Below are 24777 nucleotides of genomic sequence, written 5' to 3' on the forward strand. Positions count from 1 at the left end.
TCTCTCTCTCTGCCTCTCTCCCCCTCATTCTCATTAATGACATTTAGGACTACTTACTCGAGCTCTTGTCTCCTGCTAATGGCTCAGGCCTATTTCTCTCTCTCTCCACCAGGCTCTTTTCTAAAGATCCAAATCAGCCTTTACATTAGTAAAGTCGTGGTGTCACTTCTTAGACCAACATCCTTACCTTTCTTGTACATCTACTCATTAAAAACTCAAGTCAAATACCACCTCTTCCAGGAAGTCTTCTCACAGGCTGGGTTGGCTGCCCCTCTTGTGCTTCTATAGCACTCTCTGCCTTCCCCTAACATGGCATTTCCCATATTATAATAAATTTATCTGTCTCTGTCTTTAATACTAGAATGTAGTTCAGGTTTTCTGTGTGCTGGCTCCTTCTAGACACTGGAGATACAGCAAGGAACAAGATCCAGAAAAATCCCTGTTCTTCTGTAACTTTTATCCTATTTATGAAAGCATATGTGGATAGGTGGATGGATGAATATATATAGAGAGATGATAGATATAGATAGATTGATAGATAATAGAAAGAAAGAAAGAAAGAAAGAAAGAAAGAAAGAAAGAAAGAAGAAAGGAAGGAAGGAAGGAAGGAAGGAAGGAAGGAAGGAAGGAAGGAAGGAAGGAAGGAATAGCAGAGGGGAATAAGTGCTAGGTAGAGAGTTGACATAGAATTATGTGACAAAGAACACCTAGGAGACATTTAAGCTTAGAGTTGGTTGACAAGAAGGAGTTAGTCACATGGTGGTTGGTGGAAAACACATCAGGAAGACATTCCAGCTAGTAAACACAAAGTTAAGGCAGAAAAACATTTGGCTGTTTGAAAATCAGAACAAAGGCTGGTCAGCATTCCTAGAGCACAGTGGGCAGGGGGAGGTTGGTGTGAGCTAGCACAGAGAGGTGGGTAAACATGAGATTGCACTCAGCTGTGTGAGCCAGCAAGAGGAGTTTGGATGCACTTCTGAGTTCAATGGGCAACCTTCAGTGGATTTTCAGTGGAGAGGAATAAAATCTAGATTGCATTTGTGAGAGCTGACTTTGGCTCCTGTGGAGGAATGGCACAGAGAAAGGAAAATGGGCCCACAGGCAGCAAGTTAGGAGGCTGATGCAGGGAGGCCAGAAAAGATAGAGACCAGAGGCTCAGACTTGGAGGTGGAGGGATGAGATACAGAGGCAGTGTCACAGGACTGGCTGATAGATCTAACATGTAAATGGAGGGAAGGAAAAGGATCAAGGTTAGTTTGCAGACTTCTGCCTTGAGCAACTGGATAAATCGTAGTGCTGTTTAGAGATGTGGGGAGCCTAGAGAAGACAGAGGTATAAGGTCATGGAGGGAAATCGAGTGTTCTCTTTTTAATCATGTTACGTTTGAGATGCCCGACTAGAGAGTCTGGAGTCAGGGCTGGATTTGACGGTATGTATCAAACGGGTTAGATCTTTTCTGGAAAGTGTGATGACAGAAAAGAATAGAGCACCAAGAAATGGTCCCTATAAGCTCCTCTGTGACCAAACCCTTTGGCCATCTTTCCTAGTCACGACTCGTAGAGGTGCTGGGCTGGATGACGACTCCATATCTGTTGTAAGGTTTATACATTTTAATTCCCTGATGTTTGTCCAACTCTCCAATTAACTCTTGTCCTGGTGTTGGCCTCAGTAAGTGGCCTCCTGCCACTGACAACGTTTGGGCCACCTGATGCATCTCCAGCCCCACCTATTACAAAGTGGTGAAGCTATTTTCTTCAGAATGATCTTTCACAACCCTGTCAAACTTCACACACATATATAGAAAGTAAAATAGACAATTTCACCAAGGAAATTGGATATTTTATCATAACTTGTTGTCTTGAACACATTATATAAATAATAATGTGTCCAACCACAGATGGTCCATTTCCCATGAAAGCTCTGCAATAAATCCCTAAGCCATAGCACTAGCAGAATTTTCTTTCTGCTCATCAATGAGAAAACAAATCATGGTATCTCTCCCTTCAAATTAATCTCAGTATGCTGATAAAATCATGTATTCTCCAGGTGATATTTTAATTTTTTAGTATGCTGGGTATAATTCATTCCTACGTGGATATCAATTTTCTGAGGTGAGTCTAGAATATTTTCATTAAAGGCATATGGTTCAGTTAAAAAATAAAAAGAAATGGTCTTCTCATTTATAATTTTTATACATAGCTAAAGCAAAGAGATTCAGAATGGCACTCATTAATAAAACAAGCTTATCTTCCTGAGAAAACTGGAAGCCTTTGAAGTCACTCTAGTTTTGGTTTGTTTAATTCTTTTCAAAGAGAGACAAAATGACTTGGCACTTAATGTTTTGGCCTCTCATTTGGCATTTGACTGTTGTGTCTTTTATTGTTATGTAGCAGTTTTCTTAGTGTGCCGTGGTGGTTTTGTAGCATGGCTACAAAACACGTGTGCTGCAGAGCATGGCTAAGCTGAACGGCGTTTCCTGGGATTCCCTTCCCTGTCCATTTCTAGTTTTGTCTCTTTACACTCGGAAGGTCAGTGCTTCTGTAGCTCACACATGTAAGTGTCACATCCTCCTGCAGAACATTTGCTCCACTGAGGTCGAAGGTGGTGAGCATTAACATGGTTTCTGTCCCCCCATACAGTTCCAGCTCCTTCTTGGGAATTCAAGTTTGGCCTCGCTCTTCCCCACTTTATATCCATTGCCCTAACAGCCTGTCCTGCATACTTCAGGCTCTAGCAGCAGAGGTAAAGGCAACAGTTTTAGATAGTGCTTAACCAGCTTCCACAATTGTCTAAGGTCAAATCCCTGTGTGTGTGTGTGTATGTGTGTGTGTGTGTGTGTGTGTGTGTGTGAGTGTGAGCATGTATGTGCCAGAGTATGAGTCTGTCTGTGTGTCTATGTGTTTGTGAGATTGTGTGTGTATGTGTCTATGTGTGAGTGTGTCTGTGTGTGTGTGAGAGTGTGTATCTGTGTGTGAGTGTATGTGTGTGTATGACAGAGGAGGGCAAGGGCAGAGGGAGGCACCTCCTAGTGGTTTTGCTTCTCCGGTTGAATCCTGGCTAATACAATGTCCATGGTGCTGCTTTTTCTTTCTGCCCTTTCTCTACTTTGGAGGATACACCTATTCTCCAGGCTTAAATTTCACCTATCCAGCGGACTCCAAAATCTCCATTTTTAAGCCCTGACTTGTATCTGCATACTAAGCTTGCTTCAGGACCACCCTACTTGGATAAAGTACCATTACTTCAAAAGCAATGTGTCTAAAGCTTAACTCACTAAGGCTCTTCCAGTCTATCAGAATCGTGTCCATACCCCAGGCTGGAGACCCTTTCCTCTGTTGTCCTGTCAACAATGTTATTAAATTGTTCTTCAGACCTCCAGAGAACAGTAGGGCCCAGGGGAAAAGTTTAGTGGGTGGTAGTTTTGACCCTACATGTCCACTTCTAATAGAGCTCTGTTTTTATGAAATTCCACATACTATTTATTTTAAAAGAGGGTTCTTCTATTTAACTTTGAGTTCTCATGCAAATCCTTCCCCCTCTGCCCTTCTCATTGGGTCATCTCTGAAGCTGCAGGGCCTTTTCCCTCACCCAGTGAGAACATTGGTAAGGAAATCCCTTACTTTGTTCTTACCCCAGCCATTGTGGTCATCATAGTGTCAAAACTTCAGCAAGACTCCCTGGCAAAAATCAACCACTACCTCCTGATTGGCAAAGTCTCTGGATTCTTTCAGTCCTCTTCCTACTTGACTCATCCGTATTTAGTTAATCTGAACAACACCACCCTCATTCTTGAAATGTTTTTCCTCCTTGGCTTCTGAAGCACTAATCTGTCCTGTTCTCCTACTTAGAAATATTATTATTTCTAATATTATTAGGTATATTATTAATATATTTATATTAAATTATGTTAAATATTACTAATATTCAATATAAAATATATTAATGTTTAATATAAAATAATATGGATATACTAAATATTATATAAATTAAATTATATTAAATATTATTAAATAACATTAGAAATATTAAATGTGTCATGAGAAAAAGTACTGACTTCTCTTCCTTTGTCACCCTGTATGTGCATGTGCATGTGTACACGCATGCATGAATGTGTGTTTATCCTTCTTCTCTACACACACTCCTTGAATGATCTCATCTATTACCATCTCAACTACTTCATTATCCTGCTATGAGCTAATGACTCCCAAACTGTTTCTCCAGCCATCATTCATTTTCAGAACTCCAGACCCATAAGCCTAAGTACCCGCTGGCATCTCCATTTAGATGCTCCTAAACTCAGCCCATCCCAGACTGATCATCCTTGTTCCTCAGCCCAGGCTCATCTCATCCAAGCACATTTCTCTTGTTATTCATGTCTGCACTCACCTCTCCCTTCTCTTGATTCTTTGCATGATGTTACATAAAATCACAATCACATATGAGCATTTTGATGCTCTTTTATTATGTTTGTTAATTAGTTTTCTTAGTTAAATTCTATGCTTCTTGAAGGCAGAGATCACACTACTGGCTGGTCTTATATCCACATGATATCAGACACTGAGCTCAACATCAAGCAAATATATGGAACAGAACTGAATCATTTTCAAGTACCATGGCTCTAGAAAAGGACATGCCAGAAAATCATGACAACATCTGCTGTCTAAATCCAAAGGTAATGGATGCAATTTACTGTCTTTGAACACTACTAGAGGAGAAATAATTTTAAAGTAAAAAAAAAAAGGAAAGGAAATATTCTAAACTAGATTATAAAATTTGACTTAGAACTATGCTTTAAAAATTTTTTGGTCTGCATAATTCTGCATGACATCATAATATATTTCTCTCCACCTCCAAGTCTCTGATTGGATCCATACCTATGAAGAGAGATGATATTAACATGATTTTTTAGTCTATAGTGGCTCTGTTCCTTTGACTCTGAAAACCAGGAAGAGACTGGGGTTATGGGGAGGATGCTCAGAAGCAGAAGTGGGGTTTCATAGCCCCTTCAAGCTCCTTCCATGGTCAGACTATCCACAGGGCAGCCATTGGCCTTACACTCAATGGCTGACAGAGGAGTTCCCCACTCTCTCATACCAGGCTACTCCGACTCTCTCACATATCTGCTATCTAGCCACCTCTCTCTGACTAAAAATGATAAAGGAGCTACTTATTCCCTCTCTTTCAAAGGGATAAAAATGGGTGAGTCATGAGGTCAGTACATCTGTGTTTTTTTCCAAAATAGTTGAAATCTTTGCTTTACGAGCACTAAGCTAGAGAAACCAAAGAAATCATAACAGACAAAAGTATGATGGTAAGGGAATCTAGAAACATGTTTGCATAGAAAAAATATTTAACTCATTCAGTGTTATATTTCCCACTTGTCTTTCTATAAGTCAAGAGTATAAGGAGCAAATATTATCTCTTCAAGCTTGCCTGACCCTGGACCAAATAGGCCAAGTTTGTTCTTGCCAGTCTCATCTCCTCCCTCTGCCTTCTCTACCCGACTCAATGATGCCCTTTATATTTCTATCTCAGTCCCCTCCCATCTAAACTTCTCACAGGTAAGATTCTGACATTTGTTATTTATACATCCCTTTGTGCCATTATCCCTGGGACTTTTATAGGAAAGTAGACAAAATAACTTTTTTCCTGAAATCACATCAGAAGGCAGGCCCAGTGTTACAGCCTGTCACATTCTCCCCTCCGAATGAAGAAATTACTCATAATTAGTAGAGAATATTGTGGAATGATATTCATTGACTTTAGTCATTCAAATCCTATGCTGGCCTCAACTCTAATTAAACAGTTGTGAAGAGAAAGACTATTAATTATTGTACATCCATTGTGGGCCCAGGATGAGATAATTTAATCAAAAGATCCAGGAATAATCCTACTTCTAGGTTAAAAGAAAAACTACCCACATGAAGAGTAAAAAAAAAAAAAATCTACCTTCAAACAATGAAGCAGTTCTTGTTATGAAAATCTGACTCAGTCTTACTCTTTTATCTGTGCACTATCTTATAGGAGCTAATCATTTGCTATCATTTCCTAGAACCATACACTAGAGAAAGTGTTATGAGCATGAAGGGGGAAAGAATAATTAGAGTGGTTTCTAACAGAAGTTGGACAGATAAATGTCTCTAATCATCATTCTTTGATCACAGATGTCATTTATTCTTAACTTAATTTTCATTCCTGGTTTCTTCCCTCACTTAATAGCATTGAAAATATCCTATTAGGTGTTACAAGATTTAATTCACCATAAATAAGTAATGAGGGCTCTTCAAAAAAAAAAAAAAGAACCCAGAAAATGTGAAGTTTTAAGCAAAGAAAGTAGTTTGGGGGGTAAGGCCTTACAAGTCCATACAACAAAACAACAAGCACTTCTTGGTAACTCATCCTGTTTATACCTGACATCCCTCATGGCTCCTGCACCTGCCTTCTTTCTTCCCTTCATAACTCAGGCTTCCAGGCTACCTTGGGCACTAAAACCTGCACTTAAAACCTACATTGTTCTGGGAGGCATGGTCCATGTTGTGCCCAGTCACCCAGCTCCCTTCACTGCCAGCTGTTTGGAGAGCTCCCCAACGTTCACGATGGAGTGGAGGCACCAGTGTCCTCTCCTGCAATTTCAATGGACTCAAGAGTCAAGGGATCTCTCTAGAATCACAGAGCTTTGGGGTTTAGGCATTTATTTATTTTGAGAAAGACAGAGACAGTGCAAGGTGGGGAGGGGCAAAGAGAGAGAGCCAAAGAGAGAGAGAGAGAGAGAGAAAGAGAGAGAGAGAGAGAGAGAGAGAGAGAGAGAGAGAGAGAGAGAGAGAATATCTCAATTAGGCTCTGTGTTGCCAGCACAGTTTGAAGTCATAAACCTGAGCCAAAACCAAGAGTCGGTCATTTACCGACTGAGTCATTTGAACATTTAAAAAATTACATTATCACTTTAAAGACAGGAAATGTAAGTTATTAATTTGTTATTTTGTACTATGTGACTTAGAATCCATCACATAGTAGGTCACTTATTTGTTAAACCCTTGACCCATTCAGTGAATGTTCTGGTGTTCTTTCACCAACGTGTCATAATACTGAAAATCTCCAGATCATGAGTGAACCAATTCAATCCACAGAAATGAACTCTCTAGATTCACTATAGAAATGCCACTTGCATGTTCTAGAAGGTTGACTAATTAGGTACCTGCTACTGGGTTACTTGAGAGTTAAATTTTAAATGAAAGATGCCTCTTCAATGTATACATACACTGCAAAGCACTGACATATCTTTTCCTTGTACTGATGTTTTCCTGACATACTGGTGTGAGAGAGCCTGACCTCTTTCCTGTCACTTTTTTAAAGGGGAACAATAGATGTTGGCTACTAAATTTCCTGGCTATAGTGAGCATCTCTGATTACATTTTACCTGGTCTGTCCTTTCCATGGGAGGCACACTTTTATCTTCAGGCCCTTAGTTAATATGGAATAACACAATTATGACATCTGTTTCAAGATGAAGAAATTGAAACCTGTATAGTTGACTTCCAAACCTTCCAAGTATGGAGGCTGCTGAGAAATCTGAAGAACCCCCAATCACAGCTTCCCCGAGTAAGAATTATGTTGATCCAAAGCTGGATTTAAAATGAGCCATGTTAGAGCTAACCCCATCTATGGCAGACACTTAAGGTGTCCTTTTCTGATATAGATACTCAGGGACATAGATTCTAATTTAGTAAGTTGTCTGACCATGAAAATCTTACTTATTAGTAAGTTTATCTTACTTAGTGCTGAAAAGATGTTAGAAAACGAAATCCATTATTTCAACTTTATCCATTGTCAAGGAAACAAAATTAGAGGTCTGAAACTCATCTACTTAAAGGTTATTATATGATCTTTTTGTTAGAACAGAAATAAGTTCGGTGGTTATGGTTTTAGAATTCAAAAAGAGTAAAGTGCACATGTTAGCCTATTAGGTGTCTTTAGAAGAAAGGGCACTTAAATAAGGAAGAGAAAAGACATATATCTCTGGAGACGATAATAGCACCAGAGGCTGTGGGTAGAGCTTTGAACTACTTGTGTCCTGAGCTTGAAATATCACCAACATTTCTGAAAGCTAGCTTTATAGATTTTGATTTGTATTTGACTACTCAGCATGAAATGGACTGAGATTTTTCTGTGACCCTAAAAGCTATAGAAAACCATGCATTTTCTATTTGTTGTTAAAGACTATTAAGAGTGGCAGATATATGACTCTAATGATGGTTATGTAAATTTATATTCTGACTGAGGTCCAGATTCCGGCTATATCTGGCTATTCTTAGCACAATATAGAATGGTCCAGATAATATTAACTCAAAGAAAAGAAACAAAATATCTTCAAAATGTTTATCATTAAGTTATAACTTAAATAATAGTGGCCAACACTTAAAAAGATGTCACCCTTATACACAGAGTTCATTTGTTTTTTTGAGAAAACCCTTCCAATTTTGGAAGATTTAGGCATTTATCAAACACCGTGACTCAAAGCTGGATTTAATCAGTTAATGTTGAGATTAGCCAGATTCTAGTATGAGCTGTAGGTGTTTGAGAAAAAAGAATACAAATACTCTTTTTAAATGGCAAAATAAAAAATGCAAATGGGAAAAAAAAATAAACCCCTCTAATCAAAATGGTAAAGATACTCTATCCAGAGAGTCTCAAAGAATATTAGGACAACGATTTTAGGAAATTCAGCCAGGAGGATTGTTCAATTTATTTTATTTTCAATGTTTATAATCCATGGTCTTTGGAGAAAAATGTGTTAATAACAGATGTTTGACAAAATGCAACTGGTTATCAGAGAGCTGGATAAAGCAGAAAGCCTGAGTAGGAGCTGGGGTTTAGAGACCACATGTAACTGGAAATGTGCAGAAAATGTTCTTTCTGGTGTTGGAAGATTGAATATCAAGCTTGAAATGTTGTATAAAATGAGGACTTGGAGCAGGTAGAAAGCAAATGACTGCAAGAAACTCAAAATGAGGACATTCTTTGAAGGTCTCTCTCAGATCATTCTTTTTATCTAATTGTCTGATTAAGGTCAGTTGGGTTCTAAACACTGAGTAGACCTGAGCTTGTGTGTGAGTCCAGAAGCCCCAACTTTGGGCAAGAAACTAGAGTTTGCTGTTAAGAATTCGGGGACAGTCTTGCAGAAGAAGTACCTGGAACAGAAGTATTAAATGTTACCTCAACATCCAGCTACCTCATCTTCGAGGTACATTTCAAATGCAATTTCATTACTATAAAATGATAATTAACACCTATTGAGAAAAAACTTCATGCCAAGTACTGTCTACACACTTGAGTATTTTTTGCTATTATTGTTTTTGTTGTTCTTAAAACTTAATTCCCACTCTAATCAGTTTTAAGTTTTGTAAATAACCTGCTATATTTTCCTAATGTGGAAACGAAGTCACAGAGAGGCCTTTAAGTAACATGATCAAGGTCATACAGTTAGTAGATGGTAGAGTAAGGATTAAACCAGACATTTTCATTCCCAAACCATTTTACTGCATTCACTTTACAATAGTCTTTTCCAATGATCCCCAAACAGATGCAATTATTTCTTCCTCTGAATTTCAGCAACATTTTGTACTTCTTCTTTTTTTTTTTAATGTTTATTTATTTTTGAGAGAGACAGAAACAGAATGTGAGTGGGTTGGGGCAGAGAGAGAGGGAGACACAAAATCTGAAGCAGGCTCCAGGCTCTGAGCTGTCAGCACAGACCCTGACGCAGGGCTCGAACTCACGAGCTATGAGGCCATCACCTGAGCCGAAATAGATGCTCAACTGATTGAGCCACCCAGGTGCCCCAATATTTTGTACTTCTTGAACTTACCATATACTATGTTGATCTTAATTGTAATTACTTGACTACTTTTTGCATCTTCTCTACATTATAAACGTGTAGAGAGGTATAATTATCTCTGCATCTCCTTCTGTTATCCTTAAGGCCTGTTTAATGCCCTACACGTAGTAGATGTTTGATAGATTTTGGTCGTGGGATTGAATTAAATGTGGTGAGGGGCTGATCTGTCCAATCATTCACCACTACCCCATCCACACTATGGAAAACAGAGCCAAATGGACCCTACTCAATCTTCTCTTCCACCCTTCAGAGAGGTGATAGAGAACTTGAACTCAGTAAGGAGACCACAGGCAGATTTCCATTTCCATCTCATCTCCTCTCCCCACTTCCCCAACAAAACTGACCTAAATGAAGTGAGATCTTTCATTCGTTTAATTAAATTCCCTGGCATTTCATGTTCCAGGATAACCTTTAAGAGATTAGACAAATGTTGGCAAAGCTCAATATTCTACTTAAGTCTGATTGGACTAAAAGTCAATGGCAGCTAAAAATAGTTTACAAATGGACATACCCTCATTTTTAATGAACTCTGGTGAAATGTGAGAGAAGTGCTTATGGTAACTTACAGAAAACCCAGAAAGAGTGCAAGTCCAGAGGCCTGACCTGCTCAGGTGAGGGGCCAAAGTCTACCTTAGAACCCTCCCAATTCCCTCCTACCTATTCCTGTGTGCTTAAGAAGGCACCAACATTAGGTTCTGTATTCATAGCTTGGAATAAAGTTAAAAATAAACTTCTTTACCTTTTACACAACCAACTCTACTCCTTTTGCCCCAAATCATAAGCACTTGAAAAGCCCCTTTGCCTTTTGTTTAAGGACAGGCCTCCAGGATACCTCTCCTCTCACAGGACTAACGCTTAAAGGACTGGTCAGCTTCTGGGCCACCTAGCAGCAGAGAAGTAAACACTAAGGAAGAATTATGTTTACAGTCAATCTTCATCCAGCTGAAAAATATTAAAGAGTTAAAGAAGGTAAGCCTCAAAGTCATAAAATTAGAGAATGTTAGAAATAACACAGACTTTGACTACCCCATTTTCCAGCCCCCTCATGTTTCGATGAAGACGCTGAATGAAGCTCAGTGAGGGGACACAATTAGTTGGAAACCACGTGGAGAGAGAAAGAACTACTGACGCATGGAATAAAGTGAATGAATATCCAAACCATCATATTGAGCTGAGGCAAAGAAACCAGACCGAAAAGATACCTATAATATTATCCCATTAAGTTCCAGGACAGTCAAACTAAGCTATGGGGACAGAAATCAGTGTTTGGCTGGAGGTGCAGGGGTTGGGGTATGAGCTGAAAAGGGGGTCCAAGAGAACTCTTGGTGGTTATGAAAATGTTCTGTATGTTGATTGAGCTGCTAGTGACATGGTGGACACCATCCCACTGTACTGCTAAAAGTGACCTATCTTGTTGTGTGTAAGTTGAGTCTCAACAGACTGGTTTAAAAAAATTATTTTTTGCTCTGAAAAGCTGCACGGGGTGTGAGAAGTGGTGCTGACATGTGCCTCCTACGCCAAGCCTGTGGGCATCCACAACTCTCCTGCCATTTCTTTTCCTTGATGCAGATGTACTCTTCAGAACCAAGCCTTGGTAACTGGTCCTGGGTGACTAGCATAACAAAGAACATGAAAGGTGTTCAATGTGGTCCACAGTTAAATCTGAGACATTAAATCATCAGCTCACAACTACTCTGGAGACAGCCATGACTCATGCAAATTTCAAGCAAGACAAAATAATGATTAACAGCTCCCCCCCCAAAAAAAAGGGGGGGGTAGTAAATGAGTGAGCTAAAGAATATTAGGTGCCATTGGTAATTCTGGAAGTAATATGAAAGAATGAAAGTGCTCCCCATTTAGTTCTTCTCAAGCCTGCAAAAGCCTAATCTAGTCACATACTATGATTATAATGTATCCCTAGGTATGGCATATTTAGCAAAAGCATGCAAGTGAGACTTGGAAAAATAGAGCTGTTAGGATTGCCTGTGCATTGGTGCTATATATAGAGAGATGTATAGCTTTGCTCTGGCTTCTCTGGAATTCTTCTCTCTACAGGCTGTTTTTCCTTTGAGAAGTTGAACTCTGCTTCATCAGCGGCCTTTCTCAAAGAAGCGGGGGCTCTTGACAGTAGTGGACTTGAATGTTCTGCCTATTAAAAACAGAGCTAAATAGAGAACACCCTCTGACCTACAGGTCCTGTCACATCCTTGTGTCTCATGCCTACAGCAGGCACCCTATTTACAGCACCTAGGATTCCCCTTGGCTAGAAAGACTTGGCGACAGTCTGTAAGCCTACTTCTGGAAAAGCCATTTTGCACAGCCAGAGTCAAAATGCTGTTGCCTGGGGTTCTAGATTTCACCCTTTATTTCAAGACTTTCTGAGCAATTTACAAAGTATCAGCTGAAGAGAAATAACCTAATGCTCTTCAAGAAAGGCAGCTCTATTTTAAAGCCTATCTTATGCCCTGCTTATCTCAGAATGTCACTGATGACATATATATTCTGTTTTTCAGAAAACAAAACAAACCAAAAAACCTTTTCTGTTGAAAAAATATTGCACAATACCAAAGTCCCAACTCTTTTGATTCTTGAAGTTCTTGGATATGCCAGTAAACCATATTGAAAATTCCACCAAAAATATCTAGATCTTTAGACTTTGAAGATGTCCATGCATTGATTTCTTCCTCGTTGGTTTGTTTGCTTCCAAATATTTCTTGGGGCTTTAAACTACTTTTATTTTATTAAAAGTACAGATGGTTCTTTTTTAAATTTTTTTAATGTTTATTTATTTTTTAAGAGAGAGAGAGAAAGAGAGAGCAAGCCAGGGAGGGGCAGAGAGAGAGGGAGACAGATTCCAAGCAGGCTCCTCGCTGTTAGCACACAGCCTGATGTGGGGTTTGAACTCACGAACTGTGAGATTATGACTTGAGCCAAAACCAGGAGTCAGAGGCTTAACTGCTGAGCCACCCAGGCACCCCTGAAAGTACAGACAGTTATTGATGGTTGGTTTCTTTGCAAAACTATCTTATTTATTATTGTATACTCCTCAGATAACTAACTGCTACCCTAAACGTAAGAACTGAATTCCAAGGTATTTAAAACAAATGAATACATTCCAGCTCTGAAAATTAGGCTAAATATCCATTCAATCATTTAAGAAATAAATGAATATAATGGAAAAATGAATGATATGAAGACTTTGGAGGATTCACACTAGTTGGGAAAAACTGTAGAAAAAGCAATGGATATCACCATTTAAAGTTTCTTCTCAAAGGAAGAAGTACATTTAGAAATTACTACTAACTTTTGGTCATTCTGATTTATTCTCGTAGACACTTGTGTCTCATTTTCAACCAACTGAAGTATCGAAGTAAGTAATGACAACTTTTATATCCATTATTTCTAGGTAATGTAATGTCCTTAGGCTTGAAGTGTTCCCTAAACTCAAATTTAAGTACATTATGGGGGAAACGTTCATTAGTCTATGGTATGTACCCATGTGCCTTTAAATTTCATTCTACTCATTGGTACTAATTGACAGACTATATCCCCTGGAAAGCCTGAAAAATCTACTAACAGGCAATTGCTTTATATGTCAATGTGATCATTTGCATTTCTAAACCTTTAATCTCATTAGATACTTAATATTTCTCTTGTTATTTAATAATGGAGCAAAATTTGACTGCCATTTTGCTGTTTATGACATTTGCCAAAAAAACAAAAAGGCTCTTTACTACTAGGAAAGAGCAATATGTTAATAATGGTATTATTTAAGTATTATTATAGCAGTGATAGTAATGATGGCCGATACCCTGACTTCTGCCCTTGGGTCTGACAACCAATTATTTTTGGGGCCTTGGACAAGTCACTTCTCAGACTCTTAATTTTCTAACCTATAAAATGGAGATGTGAACATCTGGTCAATTACAGGGATGCTGTGCATATTATATATAATAACACTTTCAAAGTGTTTTAATTTGTTGTTATACTCCAATTATGCAGAAGTTACCTCCAGTTAACAGTGGTGGCATCCTCACCATGTACATCATCATCATTGCTGTTAGTACTGGCATAGACATAAGAAGGAGATGCCTAGAAAACATAACTAAAAGGATACTTGTGGAACAAGGCAAGTACGTTTCACAATGCATTCATTTCCTGGGGCTCCCCTAAAAAAAGTACCACAAACTGGGTGGCTTCAAACAATGGAAATATATTCTCAGCTCTAGAGAATATATGCCTGAAATCAAGGTGTCAGCGGCCTCTTCCAAAAGTTCTAGAGGAGAATCCTTCCTTGCCTCTTCCACACCCTGCTGGCTCTGGATTTTCTTGGCTGGTAGAAACAATCCTAATCTCTACATCTGTCTTCACGTGGCCTTTTACTCTGTGTGCCCCAATATCCCTTTCTTCCTCTCATAAAGACACCAGAATGATTTCATCTTGAGATTCTTAACTGTTTACATCTGCAAAGACCCTATTTACCAAAAAGTTCACATTCTGAACTTCTGGGTGGACATAATTTTGGAAGACATTGCTAGCTCCAGTAAAATAGTAGAGGCTGACTGAGGAGAGAATGTTAAGGCTGAATTCAGTAGCAGCAGGAAAGAATACCAGGATCGTGAGCAAGGTATGGGAAGTGGACATGTACTTTTCCTGTTCTTGTCATCACTAATCACTTATCTATGAGGTAACGGAGGCCTAAAGGACATTTGTTACTGCCCCTGGTCACTCAGTGGTGAAGTGGCACTTGAAATAAAATCCCCTGACTCAAAATTCAGTGTTCTTTCCACTACACAACCCATCTGAACACCTCTCTAGAAGTTATTACTGAAAGTATAAATAAAAGTCCTTGAAAATTACTGACACCTTAATATTTATGGTGATTTAATCGGTCAGATTAGAGTCGTTAAGAACCATTTGGCTGACTTCCAATTTCAGCTCTGAGAGAGTAATTGGTATCATACTAACCTTCCACCTGAGAACAAAACAAAAGCTGGCTAAAATTTAAAGGAAAAACTTTGGAAGCTCTGAAGAATTGGGATAGCTGATGTCAATGTACTCTAATAACAGTGTTGCTAGTCAAAGGACATTTCATGATGACAAAAGGGCCAATTCCATAAATATTTTTAGAAATTCTTAAATTTGTAAGCATCTAATAATATACCTTTAAACATATAAAGCAAAGAAGTAGAATTAAAAGGACACATAGACAAATCCATATTTTTAGTCAGAAGTTTTTTAAGTACCTCTATTTCTCATGGATATAAAAACAGACAAAAAATCAGTAACACAGAAGATTAAAAAAATTGATTAAAAAACAAGATTAATAAACTTGACCTAATTGATATACAGAACCACTTACTCAATTACTGGAAAAGACACATTCTTTTCAAGGGAACGTGGAGTTTTATCAAAATTGAACATTTGCCTGGGGCACAGAGCAAGTCTATCCAAATTTCAGGAGACTGAAATCATTTGGAGTATGTCCTCTGACCCCAGTGAAATCCAGTACAAATTAATCCTCTCCAAAATATAAATAGAAAAATTCCCCACATGTTAGATTTTAAGCAAAGCACTTATATATAACCATAAGTAAAAGAAGAAATCACAGTAAAAGTCAGACAATAAGTTGAAATACATAATAATTAAAATACATATAAAACCTCTAGGATACAAAAAAAATAACTTGTGGAATATAGCTATAACAGTTTATTGAGGAATATTGAGAACCTTAAATGCATATTTTAGGAGAAAAGGAAATACTTGAAAATGGATGATCTACACTTTCCAATGAAGAATCTGATGGAGGAAAATGAAAATTAAATACATAGGGACTAGAAAGAAAAACACTTTTTTTTTAATGGCAGAAAAGAGCTGTACTCAGAAAAAAGTCAACAAATCCCAACATTCATCCCTCAAAAAGACTCAAAGATGGATAAACTTTTAACAAAACTATAAAAAATTTTAAAAGAGAAGAGACAAATAAACAATATTAGGAATGAAAAATATCCCACAGACATTAAAAATAAAATCAGGAGATACCATGAACAACTTTATACCAATACATTTAAAAATGTAGATAATAAGGGCAAAGCCATTGAAAAATAACTTATTAAAACTGATACAAGAAGAAATAGAAAATATGAACAGGGTTTCATTGAAGAAATTAAATTTTCAATAAAAACATTCCCACAGTATAATCTCCAGGTCCAGATGGCTTCCCTAATGAATTCTTCCTAATATTTAAGTAAGAAGTGACAACAGTTCACTACAAACTCATTCAGAGATTAGCAACAGAGGGCAGACCTCTCACCTTGTTTAGTGAGGTCAGCATCAACTTGATACCAAACCTGACAAGGGGATTGATTACAAAAGACTCATGGAACAATCTGTCTTGTAAACACACATGCGCGCACACACACACACATGCACACACGCAATATCCAAATTAGGTAAAAGGGCAGATGAAACAGTCACATAGGACAGGGCTTTTGCAATTATTCCCCTCATGTTTCCCTCATTTCACTCTTTAGAAGAACAACCTTGTACTTCTGAGGTAGAGACAAATGTCTTTTTTACTGGAAAGAAATCATGGTAGGAGATGTACACTTCTGAAGTCACATTTATTTATTAAAGCCACTGGGAAAGGAATGCTCTCTTTTTCAAAGTTCATCCTGGTACTCTCTATTGGCAGTCCTCACTGTGGTAGTTCAGTGAGCCTGAGTCAGACACTACTAGGTTCAGTCCTGGTTCTGTCATTTGTTGGCAAGGTGATGCTTTGGTCCCTCTGAGTCTTAACTTTCTTGTGTAAAATAATGGGTTAATGACATTTATCTGAAGGTAGTTAAGGGGATTAAATGAGATGATGGGTGTGGAAATGCCTAGCACACTTTCTGGCACATGAAGTTGTATAGGTACACATAGAGATATTCCTGGAGCTGGAGATACTATTTGCATTATTTATTTACCTAATTTGTGCCACTTAAAGTCACTATTGTCTACCATTTTCTTTTTATTTGTTAAGAGCAATAAATGCATGCCTCTAAAAGATGATCATTTATTGTTGCAGCTGCTTGTAATGTGTCTTTGTGTCCATCAGATGTCATGTTGGTAAGACTGCATTCAGTGCCTGTCACAAAATACTAGTTAGAGACACACTGAGTAAACTGTTAGGGGAAGGGGGGGAGGTGTCCAGTAATCAATACAAGTGTCCTAGGTATTCCATCACGAATCAGAGACGGTCTTTTTGAAGAATTACCTCAACAAAACCCTCTGGGGTAGATCAGAGTAAAGCAAGTCATGAAAGGGGATTTGACTCAGGAGACAGCGCCAATTGAGGGAATACTGAGAGTCCTAACTAACTCCAGGCTTAAATTTCCTCACCAACACCAGACCCCTGTGACCTACATCTTTATGATACCTTTGCAAACAATAAAATAATAATAATAATAATAATAATAATAATAATAATAATAAAGTCCTTGACTGTAATGCACTTTCCTCATGCCCCTGCCTGGAAAGTTGTCACTCATCTTTTAAAGTCACACATCCATTCGATCAAAATGTTTATGAAGCCCTTCATATGTGTCAAGTGCTGTGCTGGGCAGTGAGGTTATTATGATGGTGAGTAAAATCAGACCACAACCTCATTTATGTGCCCAGGCTCTTCGCCAATGTCCCTGTCAAACTTGGCCTGGTTGTTCCCTCTTGGGTACCCAAAGCTCTGGGTGTACACATCCTGGTATTAGAGAATAATCCCTGTGTTCACATGGCTGTTTCCTCTGCCTGGCAGGGAGCTCCACAAGAGGAAGGCCTAATTTGATTCATCTTTTCTTCCCCGGGGCACACTTTGAAATCTGACACATAGTGGGTGCTCAATAAATGTTTGTTGAATGAATCATTCATTAATCACAAGGTCTTGATATAGTTAAATTTGTTAAACAATTCTACTAATGAATAGGAGTGAAATTAAAACAATTACACTCAGGAAAATTGCATATTTTTGAGATATTCTTTGCTTTTTTCCCCTATTTTATTAGATTTTATTAGCAGTCCTGGCAGCTACTTTAAAAATGCCTACAAAGCTAATGTCACTGTTTTTTAAAAGATGCACAGTATATTTATACTGGGAAATATGTAGGTGAAATTATGCCCAATAGCCTTTTCTGGCTATCTGAAATTTGGGAGAAAAATGAAATGAGCTTCCATTTAATTGGAAAATAGCTATGCATGGGAATAACTTAATATAGCAGGGGATTTGTTGGGTTTCTATACTAATCAACAATATTCATCTAGAAATGTTAAGTGGTAGAAGAAAATCATAGAATTTGACTTCACAACACCGAAGTCTGCCACATCCTCCAAACACAGATAAAATTGTTTATTTAGAAACACTTAGTATATCTCTAAAAGTTTCCTGAAGTTTGTGAAAATATGCTGAGCTGCTCTTAAAAAAATTAAAGAATGAAAATAAGCAAACAAAAAAGCCTGTCATTACTTGTGCCAAAAAAGAAGAAGCCATTCTTTAATTGTGCTAGGTAGACCCTGGAGGCTTCAACATAAATATCAAGGGAAATTTGAAGATAAAGAGATCCTGTTTCTATTGACTTATTTTGAAATAAGTAAAATGTTAGCCTTTTTTCACACTGCTATAAATTATACACAAAAGGCCCGAAGAGTGAGAGCATGAAAGTACCTACTTGGTCTGGTGTTTAGATCCTTTCAGATGGGCATGATACTGTTCTATGGAGTTTAGAGAGACACTGCAGATGGTACATCTGTAATTGCGCCTCAGACCTGTGGACAACAGACAGACTTGATTAGCTGTGTCCTTGCCATCAGCTACCTGAATGCATCCCAGAATCTTTAAAAGTTCAGGACAGAGTATTAGAGGCCATCTGGTCTACCACACCAACATTTCAATTCTCCTTCCAGAGCCCAGCCAACACGTCCCTTAGCAGAAGTTAGAAGCAGGCTGCTCTATTTCTGGATAACTAAAATTATTAGAACATGCTTCCTTGAGATACAAGGTTTCTGGACATATTTTGACACAAACAAAGGACGCATTCTACTTTTTCCTTAAGGCATGGAGACAGGGTAACCTGTTCTCTCTGCAATGAAATTTGAGACTCCAGAGAAAAACTCTGTCTCACTTACTCTTTCAACCCTATTCCAATGGTAGAATCAGAAATTCAGCTTTAGACCTCATTCATTTGAGTTCTTCCAGGGTCATCTTATAAAATGTAAATACCCAAGAGAATGCTGATAATCTAATTCACATAAAAGTTTACATTCCACTCAAGAGTTTAAAAGAAAGTTATTCCTTAATTTGCTTATTAGTTTAATTCATTCAATTCATTCATTAATAAAGTATCAACTTTGAACTGGGCTCTAGGGATTCTAAGATGAATAAGATGCTCTTTGCTTTCAAGGATGTTAGCAAAAACTTTGACTTCTTTATAATATTGACTTATCTAGAGTCAAACATGTTAGAAAGTAGCTTTAACCAAAAAACTTTAAACATTTGCCACAGTTCAGAGACCCACATTAAAGATATTCCTTCTGCTATAATGTCCCATCAGAGTAGAGAGAAAAGCAAACTTGAAGGCAGGATCTAAAATTTTGGATTTAAATCCTGGCTCCAATTATTCCTGGTTGTATGATCTAGAGGAAGTCACGTAATGTCTTCCTGGCCTCAACATGGAGATAAAGCCATTCATATCACAAGGATGTTCTAAGAATTAGGTGAATAAAATATATTAAAATGATTACCAAGTGACAGTTACTAATTTTCTCCAAAATTCTACGTCTTACTATCAAAAGAGCCAGAATTATAAACAGCTGTAGCAATTTTTTTTTTCTGATGAATGCATACCATTTTCTAAGAGACAAAATCATTCCCATTTTTCTATAAGGAAAATAATGCACAATGTCAGCAGAATTTTGTAACCTGCAATCTGGTGAGTTTACATGAATTATTTGACTTCTCTGGATTTCTGTTTCCTTAAAGGATTTTGGGAAAGACAGAGTGAGATAAAGCATGTATGAAAGAGTGTCTGGTACATAAGAAGTGATCAATATAAATTAGCTATTATTATGATTTCAAAGAGATGTTAAAATGGAACGCTTTTTTTTGCCAATGTCCCAGATAAAGCCCTAAGTTGAAGCCCTACACCCATATTACTAAAGTGAAGTATAAGAACCCCATTTCAAAACATCCAAAGAAAAGAGTCAAGAACCAGTTTCTAATCCCCAGCTGACCACCCACCACCAGTCTAAAAAAGAGGTGGAGAAGAAAGAAAGAGATAGGTGGAGGATTTCCTAAAGGAGACATATTGAACTGTAAGTTTTACTTACCCTCGTCCATGTGAATTGGGGGTGTCCTTCTCTCTCACCTCAAACCTATGGGAAAAGAATTCAATGGAACTAACTCCCTAGAGAACTTGAGAAGTGCCTCCTTGCACTCAAGAAGCCATGTACTAGACTCTATACCACCTGCAAGATCCAAAATGCTACAGTCTGTGGCTGGTTAGCCAGCCACCTTGATAGCAAAGCAAGAAAGGTGGCAAGATTGGGCATGGCCTGTATTCTCACAGCTTGTCAGAGTAAAAGGTATGTGTCAGTTTCCCACAGACCATGTGTGTACTGGGTATTAGTAGGGCTCGTTTGGTGATGTCTTGGATATTGGAGTTGGGGGCAATAAGACCTCATCAGAAAGAGGTTAAGAGTGTTCAGCTGGCTAACCTGGAGCTTAAAGTGTCCCCAGAGGAGATACTTAGCCCATATGGAGTAATGCTGAGTTCCTGAGAAAGCCAAGAAATTGCTCCATGAAATGAAGAGTCTGTTTGCAGCCCCCGCCAGATCTGGCAGGATCTATACCAGCTTTGTATGCATATCTATCAAATCAACTCTTATCCCTTTCCCCTTCTTTAATTTTTTTTTTAACTTTTATTCAGTTTTTGAAAGACAGGGGGAGACAGAGCATGAACGGGGGAAGGGCAGAGAGAGAGGGAGACACCGAATCTGAGGCGGGTTCCAGGCTCCCAGCTGTCAGCTCAGAGCCCAAAGCGGGGCTCTAACCCACAAACGGTGAGATCATGACCTGAGCGGAAGCTGGACACTTAATCAACTGAGTCACCCAGGCACCTCAATCCCTTTCCCCTTCTAACCTGACACCCTGCATCCCTCCGCTCTGGAGGAACCTGAGGCAGCCTTCTGAGCTAAAGGGATAAAAGCAAAAGCCCTAGAAGACAAGCAAAGGCCCTGAGCAGAGAAAAAGAAAGGACCCTACTGAACTGTCTTTTTTTCACAGCAAATAGGCAGCCCAAGCAAAATCTGAGCTGAGAGAGGGGGGGAAAAGTAACTTTTAATAAAGTTTGGAGATATTTATTTTAAAGTTTACTTATTCTGAGAGTGAGAGTGAACACGAGTAACAGAGGGGCAGAGAATGAGAGACACAGAGAATCCAAAGCAGCCTCTGCACTATCAGCATGGAGCCCAATGTAGGGCCCAAACTCACGAACCGTGAGATCATGACCTGAGCTGAAACCAAGAGCCAGATACTTAACTGACTGAGCCACCCAGGTACCTGAACATTTGGAAATATTTCAAAATTATTTTTCTAGGGGTAGCTGGGTGGCTCAGTCCATTAAGCATCTGACTTCAGCTCAGGTCATGATCTCATGGTTCACGAGTTCAAGCCCTGCATTGGGATCTGTGCTGACATCTCAGAGCCTGGAGCCTGCTTCAGATTCTGTGTCTCCCTGTCTCTCTGCCCCTGCCACTCACATTCTGTTTCTCTATCACACAAATAAATAAATCAATATTAAAAATATTTTAATTATTTTTCTATCCTGGATATATCAATTAATGGCATAGAATTTTTATGTATCTAGGAATGAGAGTAAATAACTCTTTCCAGCTTAAAAGTGTGTAAAAAATTCATGAAGCTTACTCTACTTTTTATCCAAGGAGTAGGGAAGCATTAATCCCACAGAGACGGTTTGAAAAGGCAGCAGAGGGCAAGAATAAGGTTGGTCTCTGATAACATCCCTTGAATCCTGCTGACAGAATATTGCAATATCATTAGTAACGTGAAAAACAGCAGAAATTCCTGGAGACTTTCAAATTCTTAGGGTCCCCATGCATGTTTCTGGGAAACCTATCTGTCATGTCATATGATAAGCTAGACTGGCCAACATAAGGACTAAATTGTTTTTGTTTCAGTTTAATTACATAACTGGACACTGATTTATCTAATTGTGATTCAGGTAAGAGTCAATTCAGTTATGGGGAAAAAAAAGTAAAACCACAGATCTCTAGGATCTTCCTGGGAAGCACTCTAAGGGACTAAAAGCTTTTCAGGCACAGGCTGACAGTTCAGAGGCAATAGACAACTGCGGACTCTATTACCTCAAGCAATGACTCCCAAACTTCTGAGTCTGTATGCATCCTCCAGCTATTGTGCTCAAAAACAGATTCCCAGGCACAGATTCCAGAGATTCTGACTCTATAATCTTTGGATTGGGCCTGGGAATCTATAAGAAGTCAGAGCTGTAACCCAACCCCCACCACACACACACACACACACACACACACACACACACACACACTTTAAAAAGTACTGGCCCATTATACTCATACTCCCCTTGGTCACTTAAATTTGTTAGAACAATACTGGGTCTTAAAATAATAATAATGATAATGATAAAGCTTCCATAAAGAAGAGCTGTACTTACATCACCTTTCCATTTCACAGGTGTGCATGACTCAGAAAGATGACCGCAGTCCCTAAACCCAGAGACTGTAAGTTATGACAACCAGCATGTGAGCTGGTTGAATGCTTACCCAGGGCTGATCCATTCTTTCTTTTATGTATGGAATCAGAATATGAAAACCAGCATCAGGCTCTCCTCTCTCCTGAGTTTTCCACCAATGCTGTCATAATAAATGGTAACTACTATTTACATGGGTCCTCTTCAGACTACAGACTAATCAAAGTTCTCATAACAAATTGAGGTTCAGCTTGGCAACAGGCATAAATATTTATGTTTAAAATGGGCGTTTTAAAGATCACCAACAAATCTGAAAAATATTCTGATCTGTGCTTTCCATTACAATTCTCATGCTCTGTCTTCCAACAGAGGCGTGGGCAGGAAATAGCTGGTACTTTATTATGATGTAAAACTACAGGAAGCATAAACTAGAGAGGCACTGGGTATAAACAAGAACAAAGGCAGAGAAGGGGCAGAGGAGTCCTCCCCCACACATTACACAGTGTCCTTGGTGGGAACTTAGGGCTTTATTAATGCTCAGTTGAAATCCTAATTACTTTGGAATTATACAGCTTCTTTTTCCTCAGAAAACTAGAGAATTTTATTAAACAAAAATGCTAACTTTCTTATTCAATTCATTTTCACTACAATACCATATTAAGAGTATCCTGAAACCTTTGCATACCTGAAAGTTATTTCCATAGGATTGCCAATTATGTATTGGAAACTATAGTCACTGCTGCAAGGAGCTGACAGTCCAGTTGGAGAGAGAAAATATGTATACAAATAGCAATTGTGCAAGGTAAATCATAAAAAGTACCACAGTCAGGATGAGTGGAATGGATGGGAATAGAGGAGGAGATGGTTTCTAACTCAGAGGGTCTGGAAAAGCTTCTTGAAGATGCATCGCTTTTGTATTTATATTCCTAGCACAGTGTGTAAAACAGATGGTCCTGGAGTGTTTAGCAGTATGGGAATACTCAATGTGTCTTTTCAAGTCTAGCAAAGCCAGACTTTAGATGCCCTGCAACTTCAGTTGTATCCATTTTATATTAGAGAAACATCATTGCACCTTTATTACAATGCCAAGCAACTTTGCTGAATACCAAGATTGTAGGAGAGAAAAAAGAGACAAAATAATTTTTTGATGGAGTTAGTCAGGTTAAAAGACAAGAAACAAGTAAGTGAATAAAACACAATTAAAGATTGTGAAGGTGTCACACAGGATGTAAACAGGATAATGAGAGGGAAACAGGGAAGAAGAGTGATTTTGGACAGAATGGTCAACAGAGTTCTCTGAGAAGTGTGAAATGAAACCAGAGAGATGAGATTTAGGCTGTGATGTGAAAAACTGATTAAATATTTAATCAAGGAGGAAAATGAATAGCAAGAAGAGAGGACTAGGAATGGAACCATCATGTTGTATTGTGAATTGTGGTGTTTATTCATCTAAATTTATTTGAAGACAGAAAACAATTAAAAAAAAACATAATGTTGTATTGCGAATTGGGGTGTTTATAATGTATATATGTGTACAATATATGAAACCAGTAGCACAAGAATGTATAGGGGCAGAATATTACTGTTAAAAGATCATATTTTACACAAAATGGTAAATATTAGTTCTAAATAGACAGTGGTCATTTAAAGATGCATATTATAATCTCCTAGAAACAAATAAAAAGATATAAAGCTAAAGACCCTATAGAAAAAATTAAATAGGAAAATAAAAAAAATATTTGATTAACTCAGAAGGCAGGAAAGGTGTAGGAAAATAGAAAACAGATGGAAAAAAATTGACAATAGCAAATGGTATAGTGAAATTCAATTATATCAATAATTATATTATATGTAAATGGACCAAACATTTAAAAGGCAGAAATTGTCAGTGTAGATAAAAACCAAGATCTAAATATATACTATCTTCTAGAGGTATACTTCAAATACTTATATGTTGAAAGTAAAGAGATAGAAAAAGACATACCATGCAAGCAATAAGCATAGGAAGTGGAGGTGCACATGTTAATATTAGGCAAAATAGATTTCAAGACAAGAAATATTACTAGATATAAAAAGGATGTTTTATAACGACAAAGGGAGAAATCCACT

At 38.1% G+C, this 24777-nt stretch overlaps 1 protein-coding gene across 1 annotated transcript in view; it reads right to left on the reverse strand.

The window, feature by feature from the left end:
- Positions 1–1543: 1543 nt before the first annotated feature.
- Positions 1544–24777, reverse strand: part of ZMAT4 (zinc finger matrin-type 4) — a 243187-nt gene continuing 219953 nt past the window's right edge. The window contains exons 5-11 of the mRNA XM_047092314.1: positions 18595–18691; positions 14864–14870; positions 13905–13987; positions 10749–10837; positions 7418–7461; positions 6510–6623; positions 1544–1726 (exon numbers count right to left, since the gene is read on the reverse strand). Of these exons, the coding sequence (XP_046948270.1) occupies positions 1544–1726; positions 6510–6623; positions 7418–7461; positions 10749–10837; positions 13905–13987; positions 14864–14870; positions 18595–18691 (617 nt within the window). The remainder of the gene's footprint in view (positions 1727–6509; positions 6624–7417; positions 7462–10748; positions 10838–13904; positions 13988–14863; positions 14871–18594; positions 18692–24777) is intronic.

This window comes from Lynx rufus, unplaced genomic scaffold, assembly GCF_022079265.1.
Source record: "Lynx rufus isolate CCGP_SWC_20201006 ecotype Redwood Valley unplaced genomic scaffold, mLynRuf1.p SCAF_3, whole genome shotgun sequence".
In the NCBI taxonomy this organism is placed as follows: Eukaryota; Metazoa; Chordata; class Mammalia; order Carnivora; family Felidae; genus Lynx; species Lynx rufus.